At 39.8% G+C, this 19869-nt stretch overlaps 1 protein-coding gene across 1 annotated transcript in view; it reads right to left on the reverse strand.

Annotated features, from left to right (window-relative positions):
* Nucleotides 1-3399: 3399 nt before the first annotated feature.
* Nucleotides 3400-19869, reverse strand: part of GAK (cyclin G associated kinase) — a 75056-nt gene continuing 58586 nt past the window's right edge. Inside the window, exons 22-28 of the mRNA XM_054397987.1 lie at nt 19528-19698; nt 15455-15589; nt 14991-15110; nt 8710-8925; nt 7273-7421; nt 5744-5920; nt 3400-4075 (exon numbers count right to left, since the gene is read on the reverse strand). Coding sequence (XP_054253962.1) covers nt 3974-4075; nt 5744-5920; nt 7273-7421; nt 8710-8925; nt 14991-15110; nt 15455-15589; nt 19528-19698 — 1070 coding nt within the window. The 3' untranslated portion in view covers nt 3400-3973. The remainder of the gene's footprint in view (nt 4076-5743; nt 5921-7272; nt 7422-8709; nt 8926-14990; nt 15111-15454; nt 15590-19527; nt 19699-19869) is intronic.

Raw genomic sequence — 19869 nt, forward strand, 5'->3', positions numbered from 1 at the left:
GCAGAGAATGCAATGGTCAATGACTATGCAAACATACTGCTGCTGTCAGGGAGACTGAGCTGACCATGGGAGGTGGAATGGTTGATGTAACCCAATAGTGACAAAGTTATGCTCAACCTCTGCTTTGGTTTGTGTAATGTCACAATCCTGTGCCTGCAGCTTTGAGACATAATCCGCATTCGGGAATTAACTCTTACTCTGTGCTTGGCAAGACATCGGAGGAGCTTTCTAAAATTACCAAGAAAATAGAAGTAAACAAGGCATATTTCATGAGCACTAGGTACCCTTACAGGTGCAATGCCAAGGACTCTGCCACTGTTCCAAGGAAATGCACTTCAGCACTGCTCCAGGTTTTCCATTCTGTACTTCCTGAGATGGGTACCACCAATTAGCAAACAATGTGAACTTAAATCAAATGGTAACGCAGGCTTTTTCTACCAGGTTTGATGCTGGGAAATCATTACCCACTAACAATATTGAGCACAACCTCATGATTTTAGGTGAATGTTAATTGCTTAACTGCTCATTTTCTTTCTCTTTCCTGCTGTTAAATTCAAGGAAATCTGACAGCACTAGGGAAAACTAAACAGATATGTGCAAGGTTAAAGATTCCAACTGATTTTCTCCAACACGGTCAGAACATGTCAATCATTTATCAGGTTCTAGCCTCATGCACTCGTAACACCAATTCTCTGCCACAGTCCTCCCCTTGAAAAGTTAGGGTTTTTTGCCTTTCCACACCTAACAATATTATAAGAAACTTAATTCAAAAATAACAAATGGAAACTTGCCCTACCATTTTGATAAGCCCTGCTTTATAGCAACTTCTGCAAAAAAAAGACAAGCACTTGATACTGCCACTTGTCTATAGCCAGTCAGCAGCATTTCTGAAAACAAGCAGGTTAGAAATCGGATTCTATCTAGATCTGATTTTACAGAGGTAGGAAGGAATAGATAAGTGATAACAAAATTAAAAAACATTTAAGATGTAGGTTAGTCTGGATGTTCTTCTCCACTCTTCCCTTAATCTTTGTTGCATTGTTTTTCATTGCTCCTGCAATAACCACATCAAGCTATTCACTATTAAGAACTGGATGCTGGTAGGTTGTAAGAACATATGGTAATAGTTAGTTGTCATAAACAGTCAAAGAAGCTACAAATATGGGCCACAAGATGCCATTATTTGCTGCAAGCGCCACGGAGATGCTTCACTATAGAACTTTGAGTGCCATGTGTGAAGTCTGGGAGACACATCATCAACCTATTGGCAACACTGAATATCTCAAGCTCTGCAGTCAGCAGAAGCAGATACAAAGTTTAGCTTTCAGGGCATGATTTATTCATTTCAACATTTCAAAATTCAACTGTGCAATGAATAATAAGCATGAATGGAAAACATATTTTAAGCCCAGAGAGAATTCACAGCATCTAATCAAGTCTTAGTTTAATTTTTCTGTAGCTTATTCTAAAAGATTTTCAGTTTGTGGACATTAAGAATACAGCTGCAGTGATGTGTGTGTCATAGTTTGAGTGCAGTCCTATCCCACAGAGAAGACAACCTATTGACTGTAAAGTACACGACACAAAAAAGGTGGAAAAGCCCTCACTCCCACATTTTTTTAACCATTTTTTATTACTGCTTTAAGAATATTTCAAAGAGAACTTCTCTACTTTTTCTTCTCCCTTAAAAATTACATTAAGACTATAGATGTTTGTATAAAATTTACCTTAAATTCCCCCTTACCAGATTCCTGTGAAAAAAATACTATATAAGCCCTACACTATGAAACACATGCAGTAGTCCTCATGCTGCTTTATCTTTCAAAGAAAACAAAAGTTCAGTTTACCATGTTCATCACTGATACAGGAACACATTTGCCTCCCAGTTTTATTTTTATACACATTGCAAGAAAAGAGCAATTAAAAACATGTCCCTCAAAATTCAGTTGCCTGTATCTGCTGAAAGGAACATGAGTTTTTAAAGGAGTTCTGACTAAAAGCAGCTCCCCCAGAAATGCTTTATCATTCAGCTGTATATAGGAGTGCAGTCAGTCACAGTCTTTATATATCTGTGTATGTCTTTAAAACTAGGTGTCATTTGCCCTAGGACTGTGAAAAGCCATGCAGGTCTCCAACAAAACAAAGTGTCCCAAAGGAAAAAAGATTTAGCTCTCACTCCAGATCAGACAGCCAATTCACTGGTTTTATGAAGAATTCTACTGAGATTTAAGACTGCTTCAAAGCAGTAACTGAAATACATTTAACTGCAGCTACGAGTAATATATAACCTTCCTGGTCCATAACTGATCCTGGCTTTCAACTTAATAGAACAAAGTAAAATAAAAATAAAATCACAGTAGCTGAATATATATGTGACTATATTCACAAAATATCCCCTTTTTAACAGTGGTTAGTAACTGTGTTAGATCTCAGCTCAGAGACTGTACATCGCAACCTGTGTTTCCAGGTCTCTAACCCATGCACTCTCAGGCTGGCATGGCAGTGAAAATCTTCATCCAACACACTCTTCAGGTGGCATTACAACCTCATGCTATCTGTTCAAATGTTGCTCAGCTGATCGGTTACCTCTCATAATGGTATTGCTTTCCTCTCAGCTAAGCATGCAAAACGTGTAAAATGGCAAAATGATCAAAATATCCCCTTGAAAGTCCAACTGTATTGTTTCAAGAGACTGCTCCTAAAGCTTTAAAACTGTAACACCAATTTCCAACATTTTCAAAACTGATACGAAAATGGCGTTTTTTTTATTCCATGGAGTACAACAGTCCTTGGTCATTTGCATGCGTTCAGCTCAGCAGTAGTGGAAGAATTGTCTTCTGAACAGGGATGAGGAAACATAGCATGTTTTGTCTCTGCTCATCTTGCATGAGCCAGTGCATGGCAGGTAGGTGAGCAGAAATGCAAGTCTGCCAATGCACCCCATGTTTTCACATACCCTGTCAAGCACATCTCAAAAAACACAGTTCAGACATGCAGCAAAATGTGTGAAAGCACTTTAAATGCTTTCCAGATGATCATGAGTAATGTAGTATTTACTCAAATTGATGCTGAGTAAAATGTTTTGTGCTTACACTTCAAGTTTCAGAATAACATTATTTTTATCAGAGTATCTGAAGTCCAATGGAAGGAATGTTCCACTGAAATTGGAAGCAAAAGAAGCCATTTAAAGATCTAGAAAAATGAACACCAGTCAGAGTACTGCCTTCCAAAGGTTCATAATAAATAACAAAACAGCAGGAATATGAAGACCTCAAAGTCAAGGTTTGTTTCTAGATTCATGATATGTAAAAAAGAAATCTAAAAAACCAAAACAAAACACCCCAAAACCCCAAACACCAAAAAAAAAAAAAAAAAAAATCAAGAACAACCTTGTCTAACTTTCCCACATTTGGGGGATTTTGGGTAAACAACTGTTACTTTACTGCATGGAACATAGGTATTGGTGGAAAACATTATTTACAGAATGATTATCAGATTGATTACATAAAATACAGCTGAAAAATATACACCTTCATGTTTGAGATGAGCCAAGCAAATTCACTGCTGAGGAACTAAAGCACTTTGAATAAGGCGACAGCCACCAAACATCAAAACTGAATCACAAAACTACTAAAAGTAACAGACAAATTGGGAAAGGTAAAGCAAAGATCAATAAAATTGGAATGATTTGTCATTAATACTACTATTATTGGAAATCAGGGATCCTGATTAAAGGTCTATTAAACTGGATAGAAATCTTTCACACTGTGATCTCTTCAAGCACTGAGCAGCTGTTTTCTTAATGCATCTAGGTAATGCTTTGTACTCTGCATCTCACAAGATACCACACTGAAGTGCATGACTAGAAACTGCACTGAAATCGTGGAAAAGCACTTCATAAGTCATGGGTGCAAGGAAGTCACAACAACGCTCAGCTCTAGTTTCTGGAAGCAGTTCTGTAAAGGGTGATTCTTTAGAAAAGGGACTTTGACCCCTGGCTTTCGAACTCTGACCATGCATCATTCAATTCCATGAAGATCATTTTGGCATACTGCTCATAAGGTTGTCCTGTGGCCTGAAAACAGAACAGAACATATTATAAGCATAACAATATTAGGGAGTACGTTACTTGGAAAATGTAACAAGGGTGAGATATTTCCTCTCTTTTTCAACAATTTTAGACTGCTGTGTGAATGTAATTTTGCTGACATGGCTCTCTTCAGTCTTAACCAAAGTTTGCCATGAGTATTTTAAGGGAAGCCAAAATCTTGGTTTTCTTACATTACTTTGAATTTAATGCGAATAATCAATACCTGAAGCTTAGCTAAAACCCATTTTCTACACTATTCTTCTCATAAATAGATTTAGTCAGTATTAGTTAATGATCAAATTTATAATATTGGAATTGCTCCTGACAGACTTTGCAAGTACAAGAATAAAAAGTTTAAGCACTATTTAAGATGACTCCTTTTGAAGTTCCTCCAGGGACTTCCTGGCAAAAGTCTGTTGCCAATTGTGAACAATGTTAAGAATCTGTATTAACAAACATAGTTCTTCCTGTGCGTTTGCTTCTACAGGCAAACAAAGCCAGTATGCTCCTGACTCTCTGCCTGTTTCGTAGCAGTCCTCCCTCTGGGTCAACCCAGCCTTAACTGTTAGTAATGATCCAAGTTCTTCCAGATGAGTAATTTTAACAGGAACTTCCCAACTTTCAGAAGGAAGCTCCAGAACCCTCTCCAGTGTCCTTCCCCTTCTGCTACCTGGCTTTTGCCACCTTCAGTACTCTACTGACTGTTTTAGGGACAGCTTTAACTCAAAGTTCAGACCAAAACCAACCATCCAACCAATAAAAAACCAAAACCACAAACCACCAAGGAAAAAAAAAACCCACCAAAGAATAAAATGCCTGTAAAAGCTGCATGTGCTGACACCGACTCACTACAGGGATTACAGAAAGTGCCAAAACACACTACAAAGGTGGAGAAAACCACATGGCCAAGAACAGCAAAGGATGAAAGGAAGAGAAGAAAGATAAATGTCTTGTTTTTCTGTTCTGGTACAAGAAGACCCGGGACTTAAAACTACTGCTGCCTGAATCAACAGTGAGGGAAAACTTGGAAATTCAAATCAGGTGTATCCAACATTCATCTTTCTATCAAAAACAAAGCCTAAACTAATGACTCTGATCAACTGGGAGACTAAGCAGCAAAGGAATGCATGAAATAATTTAAAAAGACAACTGGAATTTCACATTCAACAAGTATTTTTCACCTCTGATTTATTTACTTTAGCAAAGTTTATTTTTTCCAGTTCCTAGTGAAGTTGTTTAGTAAATGAGGTTCAGCAGGTTTTTCCCACCCCACTGTTTTGCTGTGGCAGCCTCTGAGTCCTAAAAGATGTGAAGAATTAGCTAGTAGAAATAAAGCAGATTTCACTAATTGACATTAAACGTGCCAGCAGCCAGCCAGAACTCAGTATTACTGTCTTTAGTGTCCAGTACAACCCATACAGAATCTTTCCTTAGTTTATGTTTATGTCTTCAATTTTGCCCTGTGTCAGGATGACAACAAAAATCCTGTACTACCTGAATGCAGTAGGACACCAAATTCACAAGACAGTGGAAGGAAAGTGAAGAGTATCTAGGATGCTGATCAAGAAGCAAGGCTACAGCATCTGTCAGTAACTAGTATGGTGTGGTAAACGTAGTTTGTATTCGTTCTACGGGAAAGAAGATCAGACTCACCTTATCTGGATGAACTACAAGCACTGCTTTCCTATAGTACTTCTTTACTTGTTCAGGAGTTACTAAATCTGCCATGCTGACTGGTTTCCACTTATTTTCCCCTTCCCAAAGCACTGTATGAAGAGTGGATATCAACGCTCTGATATTTCTCTCCTTTCCTTCAATCCATTCAAGAATCTGGGAAAAACAGAATTTACAGCAACTGAAAGAAGCACTGTGAACACTCTCTCAATATCTAGAGAACTAACCTTCACTTTGTACATGACTACAAGATTAAGACCCAAATGCAGCTGTCTTGCTGCATTCATCTCCCAAGTCCAGCTGTGATCCTACATACTTCTTCCCAGTACCTGTATGATTAGCCACTCAAAAGTGGTGTTTTTCAGCAGCCACTAGGGAGTAGCTCATTGTTACTAGTTCACTACAGAAATTCAGTCTTTGCAAGAGTAATTAGTGAGAGAGTTGCGTATTACAAAACCCGGTAAAATTATGCTAAGGGAATTGACAGGAGCAATTAAAAACATTTGTTACAATTACATTAAACACCCTGTCAGGGCATGACACTAATTTAATAAAATTTTTACTTCATTTGCACAGAAGTTTCAGGTCACATGTATCAATAGTTCATGTTTACTTAAGCACTGTGCAGGGGTGCACAAACTGAAGCATTCTTTCAGATGTTCTAACCAGCTTTAATGGACCATTTCACAGACTTTAACAGCAATATTGAAGGAGCAACAATACAGTTACAGAATCTTCACTGAACACTGCATTATGTAATATGAAAATCCCTGCCTTCTGTCAGCAACAAGCATGGTAAATAAAAATCTGTATTTGTTTCTGTTTGTGGTGATTTGTGTTAAAAGGTACCCATGATAGCTGTGCACACTCTCTTCAGGTAAGGCACTTTGTGAAAACTAATTTCAGCATCCCTCCAAAGCTGTTTTATAATCTTTTCTAAAACACCATAGAGACTACAAAACAAAGTATATTAATACACAATGTTATCAAAAAATCTGGAGAGTTGATCAGGGACCACCCCACAGACTATTCAATAGCTCATCTCCAGAACTGCATATTCCCCTGATTTCTTAAGACAGCAGCAGCACTTGTTAACCAGTGAATGCAATTAAGTGGTCATCCTGAAGACAGCTAGTCTCAACTGCCCAGTTTTTAAACTGTAGTTGTGTGTTATCAGCCAAATACATCAATAAAACCCAGTTCTGGCTTCAAGAAATGGACTCTGACAAGAAAATAGGTTCTTGAAGTCCTCCAAGCAGGCTGAACAAAACAGGAACTTGTGTTCCATTCATACAGTTTTCATATCACTGTCACTGCTGCTTTATTGCCTGCTGAATCTTGTTCATGCCTAAGTAACTTCTACAGTCATACAACATAAATATAGATAAAATTTCCCTCCGCTCTATCAGTTTGCTCTGCTAGTCATTATATACTATTGCTCTGTTACCAGCAGTTTTTAATCCATAAACTCAGATTTTCACATAAATCAGAATCAGTTTTAGACCAACCTTGAGTTTCAAGGGGTCCATATCTTTAGACATTTCTTGTTTTCTCATCTCAGCAATGGTCTTTGGTCCCTTTTTATCAGATTTAGCTGAAAATCCTTGATTAGATAAAAGATCCTCAAAATCATTTTCTGAAACTTTCGGCTTTTGACCTGTAAAAGGAGAAAAACGTTAAATTAAAAGTTACACAGAAAAATGCATTAGCAGGGGAAGTACATTACACTTAGACACACCTCTATGCCATTTAAATATAAATATCCTTAAGTGGCTTGATAAACTCCACAAGACTAACCAAAGGCATCACTGGCAACCTTTCAGTCCAGCAGAACAGAAAATCACATGTGCATAAATGTGACTAAACTCTTGCCTGTAGATTTGAGGAAGTATGCATCTAACATTGGATTTTGGAAATGGTTCAATTTTGCAACTACAAAGTAATTCCAGCAGCTTTGCAGCAGCTTTTCCATGTGACTCCACAGTCAATAGTCAGAAGTATGTAGTCAGTGTTCAAGCATGTTGAAACTTACGTGGGACAACAAAGCCGTAAAATATCAACATGAATAGTCATTATAGAACCAAAAAACTTCAGAGAACTGTGGAAAAAAGGAGTTTTGAAGAGGCTTCTGGAAGTCACCAAGTCAAATCTTTACTCAAAACAGGGACAGCTAGATAAAATTTCTCAAATCCTTGTCCAGCTGAAGCCCATCTGTTTGCAAGGATGAGGAAACAACATCCCCTGCACGCGGTTAGCATTTCATGATGCTAACTGAAATCTTTCATTCCTCATCTCCAATTTGGCTTTCCTGTGCTACAGCTTGTGCCCACTGTCTCTCATCCTGTCACCATTTGCCAGATACACACAGATGAACATAAGCACTTGCTATTCAGTTATAAGCTAAAGGGAGGCATAATCCTAATATCAACACACTGAAAAAATAAAATTTCCCATGCGGGTTGATGGTTTGAAGAACAATGTGAAGGTTGATGGTTTGAAGAACAATGCCACCTGCTGCTCCCATCCCCACCCCTGTTTGAAACACAAGAATTTCCAGCAAGTTTAACCCAACTTTTCTGAATACTTGATACTATTGTTCATCTAGAAAGTGTTGCATCCTTTTACCTGTGCATCACAAGTGGATTATCATGAAGCAGCCTCTCCCTGGGTGGGTCAAATTCACCTTTGTAATCCAGTACCCATGTGGGAGTCAATATAGCCTTGAGGCTTTAACTTGCAAACATTTAAGCCATGGTCAACTCATCTCTATGTTATTCTAGTGTAGCTTTGCAAAACCAGGAGAGATTTGCCAAGCTCTTTTCTGATTTCTACCAGACACAACCAAAACATAGATAAAAGATTAAAATACAAGTGTTTTTGCCTCTAACAGCACACCTGACCAACTTCACACAGGCCATTATAAGTAATGCCCTCTGGAAACTTACCGAAGCTTGGGGTTCTCACTCCTCTTTCTTCTCGTCCTCCAATGACACTAAAGCTTACTGTGTAATTTGGTTTAGCTGCTGTGCTGGATTTACTTTGGGACTGCCATGAAGTAGTAGTTGGTGGTTTTGTGGATTTCTGCCACTGACTTCCCAGTTTCTGAGATGGAGCAGTCTTCTGACCAAAGCCACTATTTGAAAGTCCACCACTGGAGGAACCTAACAATAAATACTGAATTAGTTGTTCAGCTCAGTATTTATCAGTGTAGTGAAGGCATCACATGCCCAGAATTATGCCCCCAGATACCAGCTAACTTGTCCCAACATGTTCTGGTAAGTCCCCCCTTCCACCCTCCTTTCAGGAGAGGAGGACAAAAGGCTCAGGCACCAGCCTGTCTCTTCAGGGGTAAACAACTGCAGGCACACATCTCAATGGGATGCCTATGCTCTTGCCATCTAAGGGCATAATTCTAGCTTCACCTTTTCTATAGGTGGAAGCAGGTTGTTGGCAAGTGTGCCCATTGGCTAGCTCCAGGCTCGAGAATCTATAAGTATTACTCCATTTGTCTACTACTTTGCTCTCTCCTTTTGCTTTCACTTGTTATGTAACTCACGATGCGTAAGCTGTAAGCTTTCTCACACGCAAGCATACTGGAAGCCTCTGCGAATACAGAAGCCAGCCCACCGAGCCGCTCGAGGAACCTGCAAAGGAGACCCCTTCGCTGATAGCAGAATCTCAGCATCATATGCCCGAGAGAGGGTGAGATCAAACCCAGTCGAAAGGACTGAGGAAAGCCCCGAGAGAGGGTAAGCTAAAACCCAAAGGGGGAAGGACAAAGCACAAGCCTGCTGCGGCAATAAGCAGCCAAATAAGCAGAAATGCATCTCGCGTAGCCCCCGACATTTGCGGGAGAGAAAAGGAGCCACCCACTGTAGCCACTCCAGCCGCTCCGCAGCCCGTACCAGGGCAAAGCACCCGGGATTTCCCTGAGGGAAAAAGAGAGCAAAAGATAGCCTCTCCGTTGAAGTCAAAGGCAACAAGTGCCGAATTGTAATTTAAATGGAAAGCAGTCGCTGATATTTGGCAGTGTCAGCTCACTTTGAGCCGTGCCGAGGGGGAAAAGCATAGCTTTGCCGCACCCCCCCACTGAAACCCATCTACTGGGAGCCGCCGCTCGATCGTGAGGGCCAACCCCCGAAAGACCTGCCCTGCGGAGCCGATCCTCCGTTCCGGGAGCCTCTCCAACCCCGCGACCGTAGGAGAAGAAAACCAAGCCAGCCCCTTCCTGCAGACCGTGGGAGGAGAAAGCAAACCTTGCCCCTTCCCACAGAGCCGGGAGGGAGAAAAGGTCGCCGCCCGGATATGAGTCCCAGGCAGATAAGCAGCAAGCCAGAGTGACCCAGCAACTTGCCTCGCTACACAGAGAGACAGAATGTATCTTTCATAACATCCAGTAGCCTTCTATTCAAAGCGCCCGCACGTAGCCGCATGATATTTCTAGCTTAACTTGCCTCATGATAACATTATAAATATCTCTATGCATAGTTAGCAGCCACAAGAACCTTGTCGAGTCTCCATCTAGTGGACAAGCGGCGGAACTGCACCCTTTTGTTCCCTTAATTAGAAATTGACTGTAAATATTATAATTGGGTATAATTGTAAATACTATATCAGTTATGGCCTATATTATTACAACCGTGCATCTGAATCAATATAAAGTATTAATCAAATACTCTTCATAATAATAAATGACAATTTTCATAATTCATATTTTCATAAGTCATAATTAATAATCACCATCCTCCATCCCTAATCCCCCTATCCACGACAGTCAGGCTGTTTAATACAAGTAAAACAGCTTGGTCTTGACTTCTAGCCATATAATTTACAGTGATGCCACTATACCAGAAAAATAATATTAGAAAAGCATCTGTAAAATGAAGATCCTCTTTTGCAAAGTAATTTTGATGGCACAAAGCTTGAGCCATTATTGAAAGTCTCCAAGATTCTTACAACTCAAGTTCTCAGCTCCATTTTGGCAGAAGAATTCATTCTTGTCTAATTAGCCAGGTATGTGTAAGGCCAGAAACTAATTTAGTAGTGACAGCATTTCTGCCTCCCAATTAATTACATTTCAACATCTGTTAATAGGACAGAGGATACTGAAAACCTAATTATAAGATCAGGAAAATTTAATATATTAAGTTTACAAGTTAATGCTTTCAAAGTCTCTACTGACTTCTTTCGCTACTGTTTAATAAAAAAATGAGAGGATTATCTTAGAGCAGCATTAGCAGGGATAAGAAAGCATGGAATCCTGCAGGAAGTACCATTGTAACCACTCTGGTGTGATCTACAGGCCTCTGTCAACACAATATTGATTCAATTTTTAATATCCTATTTTCCTTCATTAAGTTAGTACAAACAGCACTGCTCAGTAGCTTCTCCTGCAGCTCACTTTCGGCAGAACATACAGGGCCTTTCCCCACTCTGCAATGCTCACTGTAAACAAATGGAACAGAATAAAGTTCCATCCTTTTGAATTCATTATTCATTTTTTTTGCCTCACTGATGAGAATAAACCTGAGATTATTTTTTAATTCTAAAGTAGGCCACCATTAAATTGCTCTTGACTGTACGAGGACAGGTTAACATGCCATGTATCAGAACACATTATTGGGGAACGGTCTGTTGCTGGCCCACAAATATTTTCAAATGCGTAGGCAAGAGATAAGGAACTGGCAGGAGGCAGTCTTGAAAGCAAGGCTGGTTGGAAAAACACCAGCTGGAACTTTAGTAATGACCCCTGCCAGCGCCTTCAGCCCCCCAAACCTAGCAGATGCATGTGCAGGAACCTTCACTCGTATGTACGTGGAAGTGGGTTTGGCATCTCCCCCTGCATGTTCTGACCAAATGTGCAGGCACTGGGGCTGGACCACTGTACAACAAAAGGGGAGACTTTTCCCCAGGAGCTCAGGCAGCTGTAAGATTGAGGGCCTATGCTGCCCCCACAGGGACACCCGTGAAGAGCTCCTCCTTATCAACCTCCAACCAGTGCAGCCACCATGGGGAAAAGCAGTAGCACCTGGACCCTCCCTTCCATGATTACATTCAGGCTGGTGTGTATTTGGGACTCAATACAGGGACAGGCTGTATGCTTTGCTTATTGGAGAGTGTGTGAGTGAGTGCTTTTGTCCACAGGTCTGGGGGCACCAGACCCACTTCGGAATCGAACTAGAACACTGACTGACTTCCTTTGGAAAGGTTCCTAGAAATTCTGGCACATACCCATCACAGGGACAAAACCAGCAAGATGGCTGAATTTAGGTACATCTGCATTTTTTTGAAACGAAAGATTTTATATGACACTTATGGCATCCTAACACAGATTAAGGCCTCCCAATGCTGGCATCCTGACTTGTACCAGAAATGCTGTGTCCAGCAGTAGGGAAGTGATTGTCCCCTTGTACTCAGCTCTGGTGAGGCCACACCTCAAGTACTGTGTCCAGTTTTGGGCACCTCAATACAAAAGAGATGTGGAGGTGCTGGAGCAAGTGCAGAGGAGGGCAACAAAGCTGGTGAAGGGCCTGGAGAATAAATCTAATGAAAAGCAACTGAAGGAGCTGGGGCTGTTTAGTTTGAAAAAGAGGAGGCTGAGGGGAGAGACCTCATTGCTCTCTACAGCTACCTGAAAGGACACTGTAGAGAGTCTGGTGCTGGTCTCTTCTCACAGGTAATTAGTGATAGAACAAGAGGGAATGGCCTCAAGCTGCGACTCGATAGGTTTAGACTGGACATTAGGAAAAGAATTTTCACAGAAAGAGTGGTCAGGCATTGGAATGTGCTGCCCAGGGAGGTGGTTGAGTCACCAACCCTGCCTGTGTCATTTGAATGTGGTGCTTGGGGATACGGTTTAGGAGTGAACCTTGTAGAGTAACTGATTGAACTTGGTGATCCTGAGGGTCTTTTCCAACCTAAATGTTTCTGTGATTCCATGGAATCCCTAAAAATGACAGAATATGAATTCAAGACTAGTGTGTCAAATACGATTACACACCTGAAGTCAGCCAGGAAGTATAATATGAATGAAATACTGACACTTCAAAACTTGGTCTTGAAAGACAAATCCTATCTCATTATTTCTGTGAGGAAGGTGAATTAGTATTTTCATCTCCATAGAAGTCATTGAGCTGCTGCTGCTGATTGGAACCTAACTTCCAGCTCAAAAATATCCCAAGCCAGTTTAAACTTAGTTATCCACAGCTTTTTTTTACCTTAAAGCCTCAGAAAAACCCCCAACTTCCTGAGCTTGTCAGGGTACACACAGCAATACAAATTTGGTCTCCTCTTCCAAAGCTTGTTCCTTACACCTCCTGATAGCTCTTCTTTAGCTGCTGCTCACAGTTCTAACAGTTTACACAAGAGGCTGTCTCCCCAGGGACATGTACAAGACAGCATACTACATATCTAAATATCACACATTAAATCTTAGCATGGCAATGTAACACTTGACAAAATCTAGGACTGCACTGTCTTTTCATGAAAGCATCAAACTGCATAGCCTGCTCAATCTTCAGGCACTTCTAACTTGTGATATTTACAGAAAAGAATTCCTGTTACTAGTCAGAGTACATCACCTCAAACTTTAATTCTACTACTCTTTCAAAGTGTTCTACATTGATTATTTCAGTCTTCAAGGCCAACCAATTCTCCTGGGAAAACCAATGCCTTATTAGCAGCAAGTTTTGAACACCACAATCCTGCTTTCTGGTACAAGATCCTTTCTTGAAATGAAGAGTGTGAGAACACCAGCTGTCACAGATCACTGGTATCCTACCACCAGCCTAATGCACTACCACTAACCACCTTTAGCTATTGCTTCTTTTCTGTTCATACAGCATTCCAAATCAAGCAGCTTTCTCTGTCGTAAGTCTTCTTCTAGACTAGTGCCTTGTATGTGAAGGCCAAAACATTCCTACAGAAAATACAACACTGAGTCTGAACTCCAGTTTTTACAAATTCCTAAACATCCAGTTCAAACCTGAGAAGGTTAACCAGAAGAGTGACATCCAGATACTTCTTAATGCAGTCATTTTTCCTATTGAGGGTTAACTCAAGGACTAACAAATTTCTCCCACTGGTTCAGTGTGTGCTACAACTGCATCTCCAAGTAAAAGATAAACTGATTTTTTCACTGACACACTGTCTATAGATTTAACAAGTCTGTATTAACCTGAATAATTAAACTAGGAAACACTTGTAAAATGGTGGCTGCAAAGCAGCCTTACTGGCATTGCTCCAGCACTAGAACGTTAGAAGTAATTATGCACAGGTGACACAAGAAAGACAAACATTGTATGCTACCTTGTGCTTACATAAAAATTTCACCAGGAGGATACTCCATTAATACACAAAGCTAACTATCAAGACAGCAGGATACAGCTACAAGCAAAGGGAAAAGCACATTTCTGCAAATCAGCAACTACTGGCTGTTCTACATCATTCCTTGGGACTCCTAGCAGCTAGTCCTGTTTAACTACAGCTACAAACCAACCATTTGCTAAGGTAGTGTGGTCCTGAAATGAAAGGATTTCAGCTCTTTTTATTGCCCTTAATTTCTCTGCTGTTTGAGAATGCTGCAGGGATAATTCCCATGTTTGGGGTGAACATAACATCCTGGGACAAGTGTACCTTGCAATGTGTCTCATCTTCCATAAATTCTTGCCACACCACTGCAAACTGACAAACGTTCATAATCCTCAAGGTACTAGTGTACAAGTATGGGCTTGATTTATGCTCATCTTACTAACATGACAGATTTGAGTAGCAGAGCTGTGAAGGCTTACTGAATTTAAAGAACAGTACTGAACTTAAGGAAAACAACTGTCATTTTGGATCTATCAAAGAATTTAGTCCAGCCTTCATTTTATATGTCACAGCACATTATCAACCAATGCTAGGTAAGAAACCTCATGCTCAGTTACTGGACAGCAATCCCTAGTTTCTCGTACTTTGTCAACTAGATACTGAAGCTTTAAGTATTTAAATCACTGTTTCTAAATCACAGCTGTGGTTATCTTCTGAAGCACCATGCCAGACGTTTCACCCAATCTCTGAAAAGATTAAGTATTTTCTCATTACTGGTTTGCTCTCAGCACCTGCCTCAAGTTGATAGCAATCAAGATGAAACACTTTCCTTTATATAAGGTATTAGCTACATTTATTGGTACAAAACCCAAATCAAACTATATAGGCATTTTGTCTCTTAGCAGTAAGATCCTACCTGGAAGACCAGATCCGAGACTGGCAAGATCAGCAAAAGGATCAAAGTTCTGAGATTTATCCTGGCTGAAAGTGGGACCTGAAGATGCACTGGACTGGCTCCCTGTGGTAAAAGCTTGTCCTGTGTAGTAAGAAAAAGTATCATGTACTTGATATATTTGGAAATTCAGAGAATGAATTGAAGCACATTTCCACAACACCTTATGTTAACTTCCCCAGCATTATGCTCCAGGACATCTTTCACCATGAAAAGAATTCCCATTACTACAAAACCCTGAAACAATACTTGATTCCTCTGCCTTGAACTGCTGTAGTTTTTGAGAGTAAGGGGCATTCAAACACAAGAGCATGGAGTCCCTTAAGCAACAAAGCAATGAGGTATGAATAAATGTTCAGTAGTTTCAAGCTGAACAAGTCTAGAGTATTCCTTATTCTCTGTAATGGAATAAACTAATTTCAAAACACCTTCCAAAACAGGCTTCAACTGTGGTGGCACCATATTGCTGATTGCTGAGGAATCTGTCCAGGAATCCCATCCACCTAAGAGATCTGGGTGGCTTGCAGAAGATGCTATTTTAGGTGGCTCCGGTGTCAAATTCCCTACAGAAGGAAAAATAATTCTTTTGATTATCACAAAAATGGATATTTTGTCAGTCCCAATAGAACTATGTACGACACAGTCAGCCACAATGGACAACTACTTTGCTTGCTTAAATTTCCATATAATACAGCCATGCAGCCTTAAACAGGACTCAAAAGGGTTTTATCATTGGAACTCCTTAATTTGTAGTTGAAACATCCCATGCACTTCACAGGGAAGATATTTCATGCACAGGCAATGCTATGAATTTAAACAGCCTAAGCCCTCCTGGGCAAAAGGATTATCTAAGGGACAGCTTCAGGGCGTGATGCTGTTCCTGACAACACAGCAGTCACCAAGAAAACAGCAGTGCTTCATGAAATGGTGCTCCATATCACTACGCAGTCTGGGTGCTACACAGGTGAAGCTAGATCACTCCAAACTGCAGGTTTGTCTACCCCAGGCGTCATATGAAAAGGAGCTCCCGACAAACTAATGACCCTTTTAGGTTCAACACATGGATATATGCATGCAATTACTAAGCAGGATACAGGAGGGGTGATCTCTTCTGGGAAGAGACTGAGAATCACTAGCTGCACAGATAAAAGCTGCTTTTCAAAGCAAAACCACCATGGCAATCACGAGAAGACAATGAAAGGGCTGCATTTAACAGTCAGTTCTTTAACGCAGGTATTTGTAATCCTTAGCCATGCAACAGTAATCCACTAGAGGTCACAGTTCTGTAATAACACTGCTCCAAACAAGTTAAAATGCATAAATAAGTTGGTGGTAATCAGATCACACTTTCCAGCTTTCCAAAATAAGAGACCCGCATTTCACTTTATCCTATACACAACTTCACATTAGGTATTCTTTATTTAACCTGTCATCTCTACAGGAAATCCTTTAATCAGGGGACAGCAGGATTTTCTGTGAACCAAGAGGCTGGTTTAGTATGATGCAAGATTCTTTTAATCGTGCTTAAAGCCTGACTCTCAACACAGTCATCACAGAAACTAACTTCTATTCAGGAGGAGGCTACACTGGTCACTCAGGTTTGTTTTGACCACCTTCCACATCTCCGTCTATCGTTTCATCAGAAGAGTTATTCTCATAAAAGGAAATATATTCCTGCATTAAGGGTAACTTCCTGGTGTACATCTAAACGAATGAATTCTGTTCTTAAAAACACTGAGCAAATACCTACTAAAGAAAAATGGATACCCTTCTAGCTACTGAAGATAGCTTGTTTTTGCAAGCACAGCCACTTAAGAACAGGTTATCAATTCTGAAATTAAATCACCCCACCTACTATCTTCTCTACCAAATTACTATTTTCCATGGAAAATTAAATTACCTTGTTAACACACTGCCATTTACCAGCAACTGCTCAACATTTTCAGATCTCAGAATGGAATGTCTTAACAGACCAGATGTTCTTTAAGAACTACCTTTCCTACAAAGTGAAATTACATTTTAAAGCTCCTATGATTTTAAATTTCAAGCCAAATTAAAAAATATAAGCCTAAAATTTTAGTTCCTGAGTTTGTGGAAGAGCTTTTCTCCTGTTATTTAGGTGGGTTTAGTAATTGTTTACTGCTACTGTTGAAAGCTTATCCATCACTAAATTTTAGCTCTAAACACCTATTACTGCTCCATCAGTAGATCTCCTTGCTAAAGCTTATTTTGCATAAACACTGATGTTACTACTAATTCACTTTTAGTGAGTTCAAATTACTTTAATGACTTCATGTCTGCACTCTCTTCTGCTCCCTGAACACAATTCTTCCAAATACGTCATTTGAGAACACACACTCACTTTTCTCTTGCAATTACTAATTATCATGCCCTTTCACTCACTCCATGATACCCATTAATATTCTGAAATTCCTTCCTCAAATTGATACCTGTGACTGGATAGAATGCTAAGGGCTCAAATATATACTTCATTACAGCTAAACACACAGAAAAGCTGTCATTTGAGAGGCATTTGAGAGGTAAACGCATGAAATACTACCCAAATGCCTTCACTTTCATTGGGTTTTTAAAGCCTGCATAGCAAGAGAGAACTAGTAGGCTATCACTGCATTACAGTAGACAGAAGAGATGAAGATGGGTACATTTTAAGTATCTTTTCCTAACGTGGACAGAAAGCTCCAGAAATCACAGTAAAATAGCAGGTACATTAATGCTTTTACTAAGGTGCAAGTTATCAATCAAAATCAGAAAAAGCAAGCATAGAACAATAAGCATTGAAATGAGATGTCAAAAACATCTTTTCTTTTTCTTTCCTACTTGTTCAAATGTTATTAACATTGAAGATGGTCTTCCTGAGGTTGGAAGCAAACATTTAAAGAGCTGAAATTCACATTTATGTACTTTTCCAACTCAAATTCACTACATAAAAGGGTTCACCATCATGTAGGGAATCTGGAACACCTCTGGTCTGAGGGTGATGGTATTGTTTAACCAGGAGAAGAGGAATACTAGGGGTGGGCAATCTTATCAAAGTGTAAAAATACTTAAAAAAGGAAGAAATAACAGCATTTGAGACAGACTCTTCTCAGTGGTTCTCAGTGGAAGGACACAAGGCAATGGCCACAAACTGAAACATAAGAAACTCCGTTTAAACCAAACGGGTTTTTGTAAGAGCAGTCAAACACTGGCACAGGTTGCCCATAAAGGTTGTAGACTCTCCACCCTCAGAGATAACAAAAATCAGCAAGGACGTGGTCCTGAGCAGACTGCTCTACTTCACTCTGTTTTGAGCAGCTCAACTAGACAGTCTCCAGAGGCTTCTGCCTCTGGAATGAGATGATGCTCCACAGATCACTATTGATCAAATCTGCTACTGAACAGAAAAATCATCATCTGTTTCATAACTTCATGCAATGACAACAGCAATAACTAAACGTGGCATAAAACGTGGCAACTATACAAGCATACATCTAAAACATACAGCTGTTACTGTATCTATAGGAGAGAACATAATGTTGCACAGAAAGCAGCATGTGGCACATCTCAGCAGAATCAGTCACAGTTGGAATGTAGTACTTATGTAGGTGGTAGAAAATGCAATCATCTGGCTAGCCTTTTAGTTCAAAGAGAAAGCCCTCATCTCAGCCAGGCAAATACTGCCATCTTTCTCTGTAGTTCACACTCAGACTGCACCACGAGAGGCAGGGTTGACTAGACCGACTGTACAACGAGGAGGGACAAGTCAAAACTGCATGCAGTAAGCTCTGGGAAGATGGGAGATTCAGGGTGAGGAATGGGATACTGCTATTTCTAACTACCTTCCATTTTTAAGTGAAGGTCTGCTCTATTTAGTAACACTCTGGAAATAACGTGCTTAGGATGAAGATATGGGAAGACTAAACTTATTACAAAACTATTTGTTTAAAGATTAATAGATTTAAAAATAAATGCATGAGGAAAAGGCTTCACCAAGAATACATCAGAGAAATTAAATGAAACAAATAAGATTAAAGTATTACATAATGTACTCTGTAAGTGTATTACCAGAATGCATTCAGGTCAAGAAAGTCCAGGTTAGCATCAGCTTGCATTTTAAGCACTGGCTGTACTATAACTTGACTTGCTCATTTCTTTTCCAAGGCTTACAGAAAGTCTTTGAAAACCTAACACAATCAAAACAGTATACTATCAGCTGGAAAAGTAAGTTTGGAAGTGTTTGTGTACTCTCAGATCTAACAGCTCTTAGAGAAAACTCCATCTCCTAATAGGTTAGCAATGCTAGAAATCCTCTTGCATCATAAATATTATCATGGTATTACAAAGGAGACCCTTGCTAATTGGTGCACTTTTATCTGCATTCCCAAAACATGGAGCCAATTAGAATAGCAGTCACAAGAAGACACTAATCCACTTTATCTAAGCTGGATGACAAATGTACAGAGCAGCAGAAACTATGAGAAAGAATACCAGAAGCACTTACCTAAATTCAAGAAATCTGAGCTGGAAGAAGGCATAACTGAACTGTATGTGGAAGGAACTGTACTAGCTATAGATGTTGAGCTTGGATTAAGAAAGTCCCCAAAGAGGTCTGGACTAGACAGGGCTTGATTCTCTGAACTTGATGACCTTGTGAATGGATCAAAAGGATCAGCTAAAAAAAAAAAAAACAACAACACAACAACAAAACAGAAAAAAATATTATCTTTTGACAAATTTTAGAATAAAGTTGAAAACTCTTACTGCTCCAAGAGCAAACAAGCAGCAGCGCTCATGCCGGTAACTGCAGCAGCCTTCTGATTATTTTTTTTTTTTGTGGCAAAGT

Source organism: Indicator indicator, chromosome Z (assembly GCF_027791375.1).
Source record: "Indicator indicator isolate 239-I01 chromosome Z, UM_Iind_1.1, whole genome shotgun sequence".
In the NCBI taxonomy this organism is placed as follows: Eukaryota; Metazoa; Chordata; class Aves; order Piciformes; family Indicatoridae; genus Indicator; species Indicator indicator.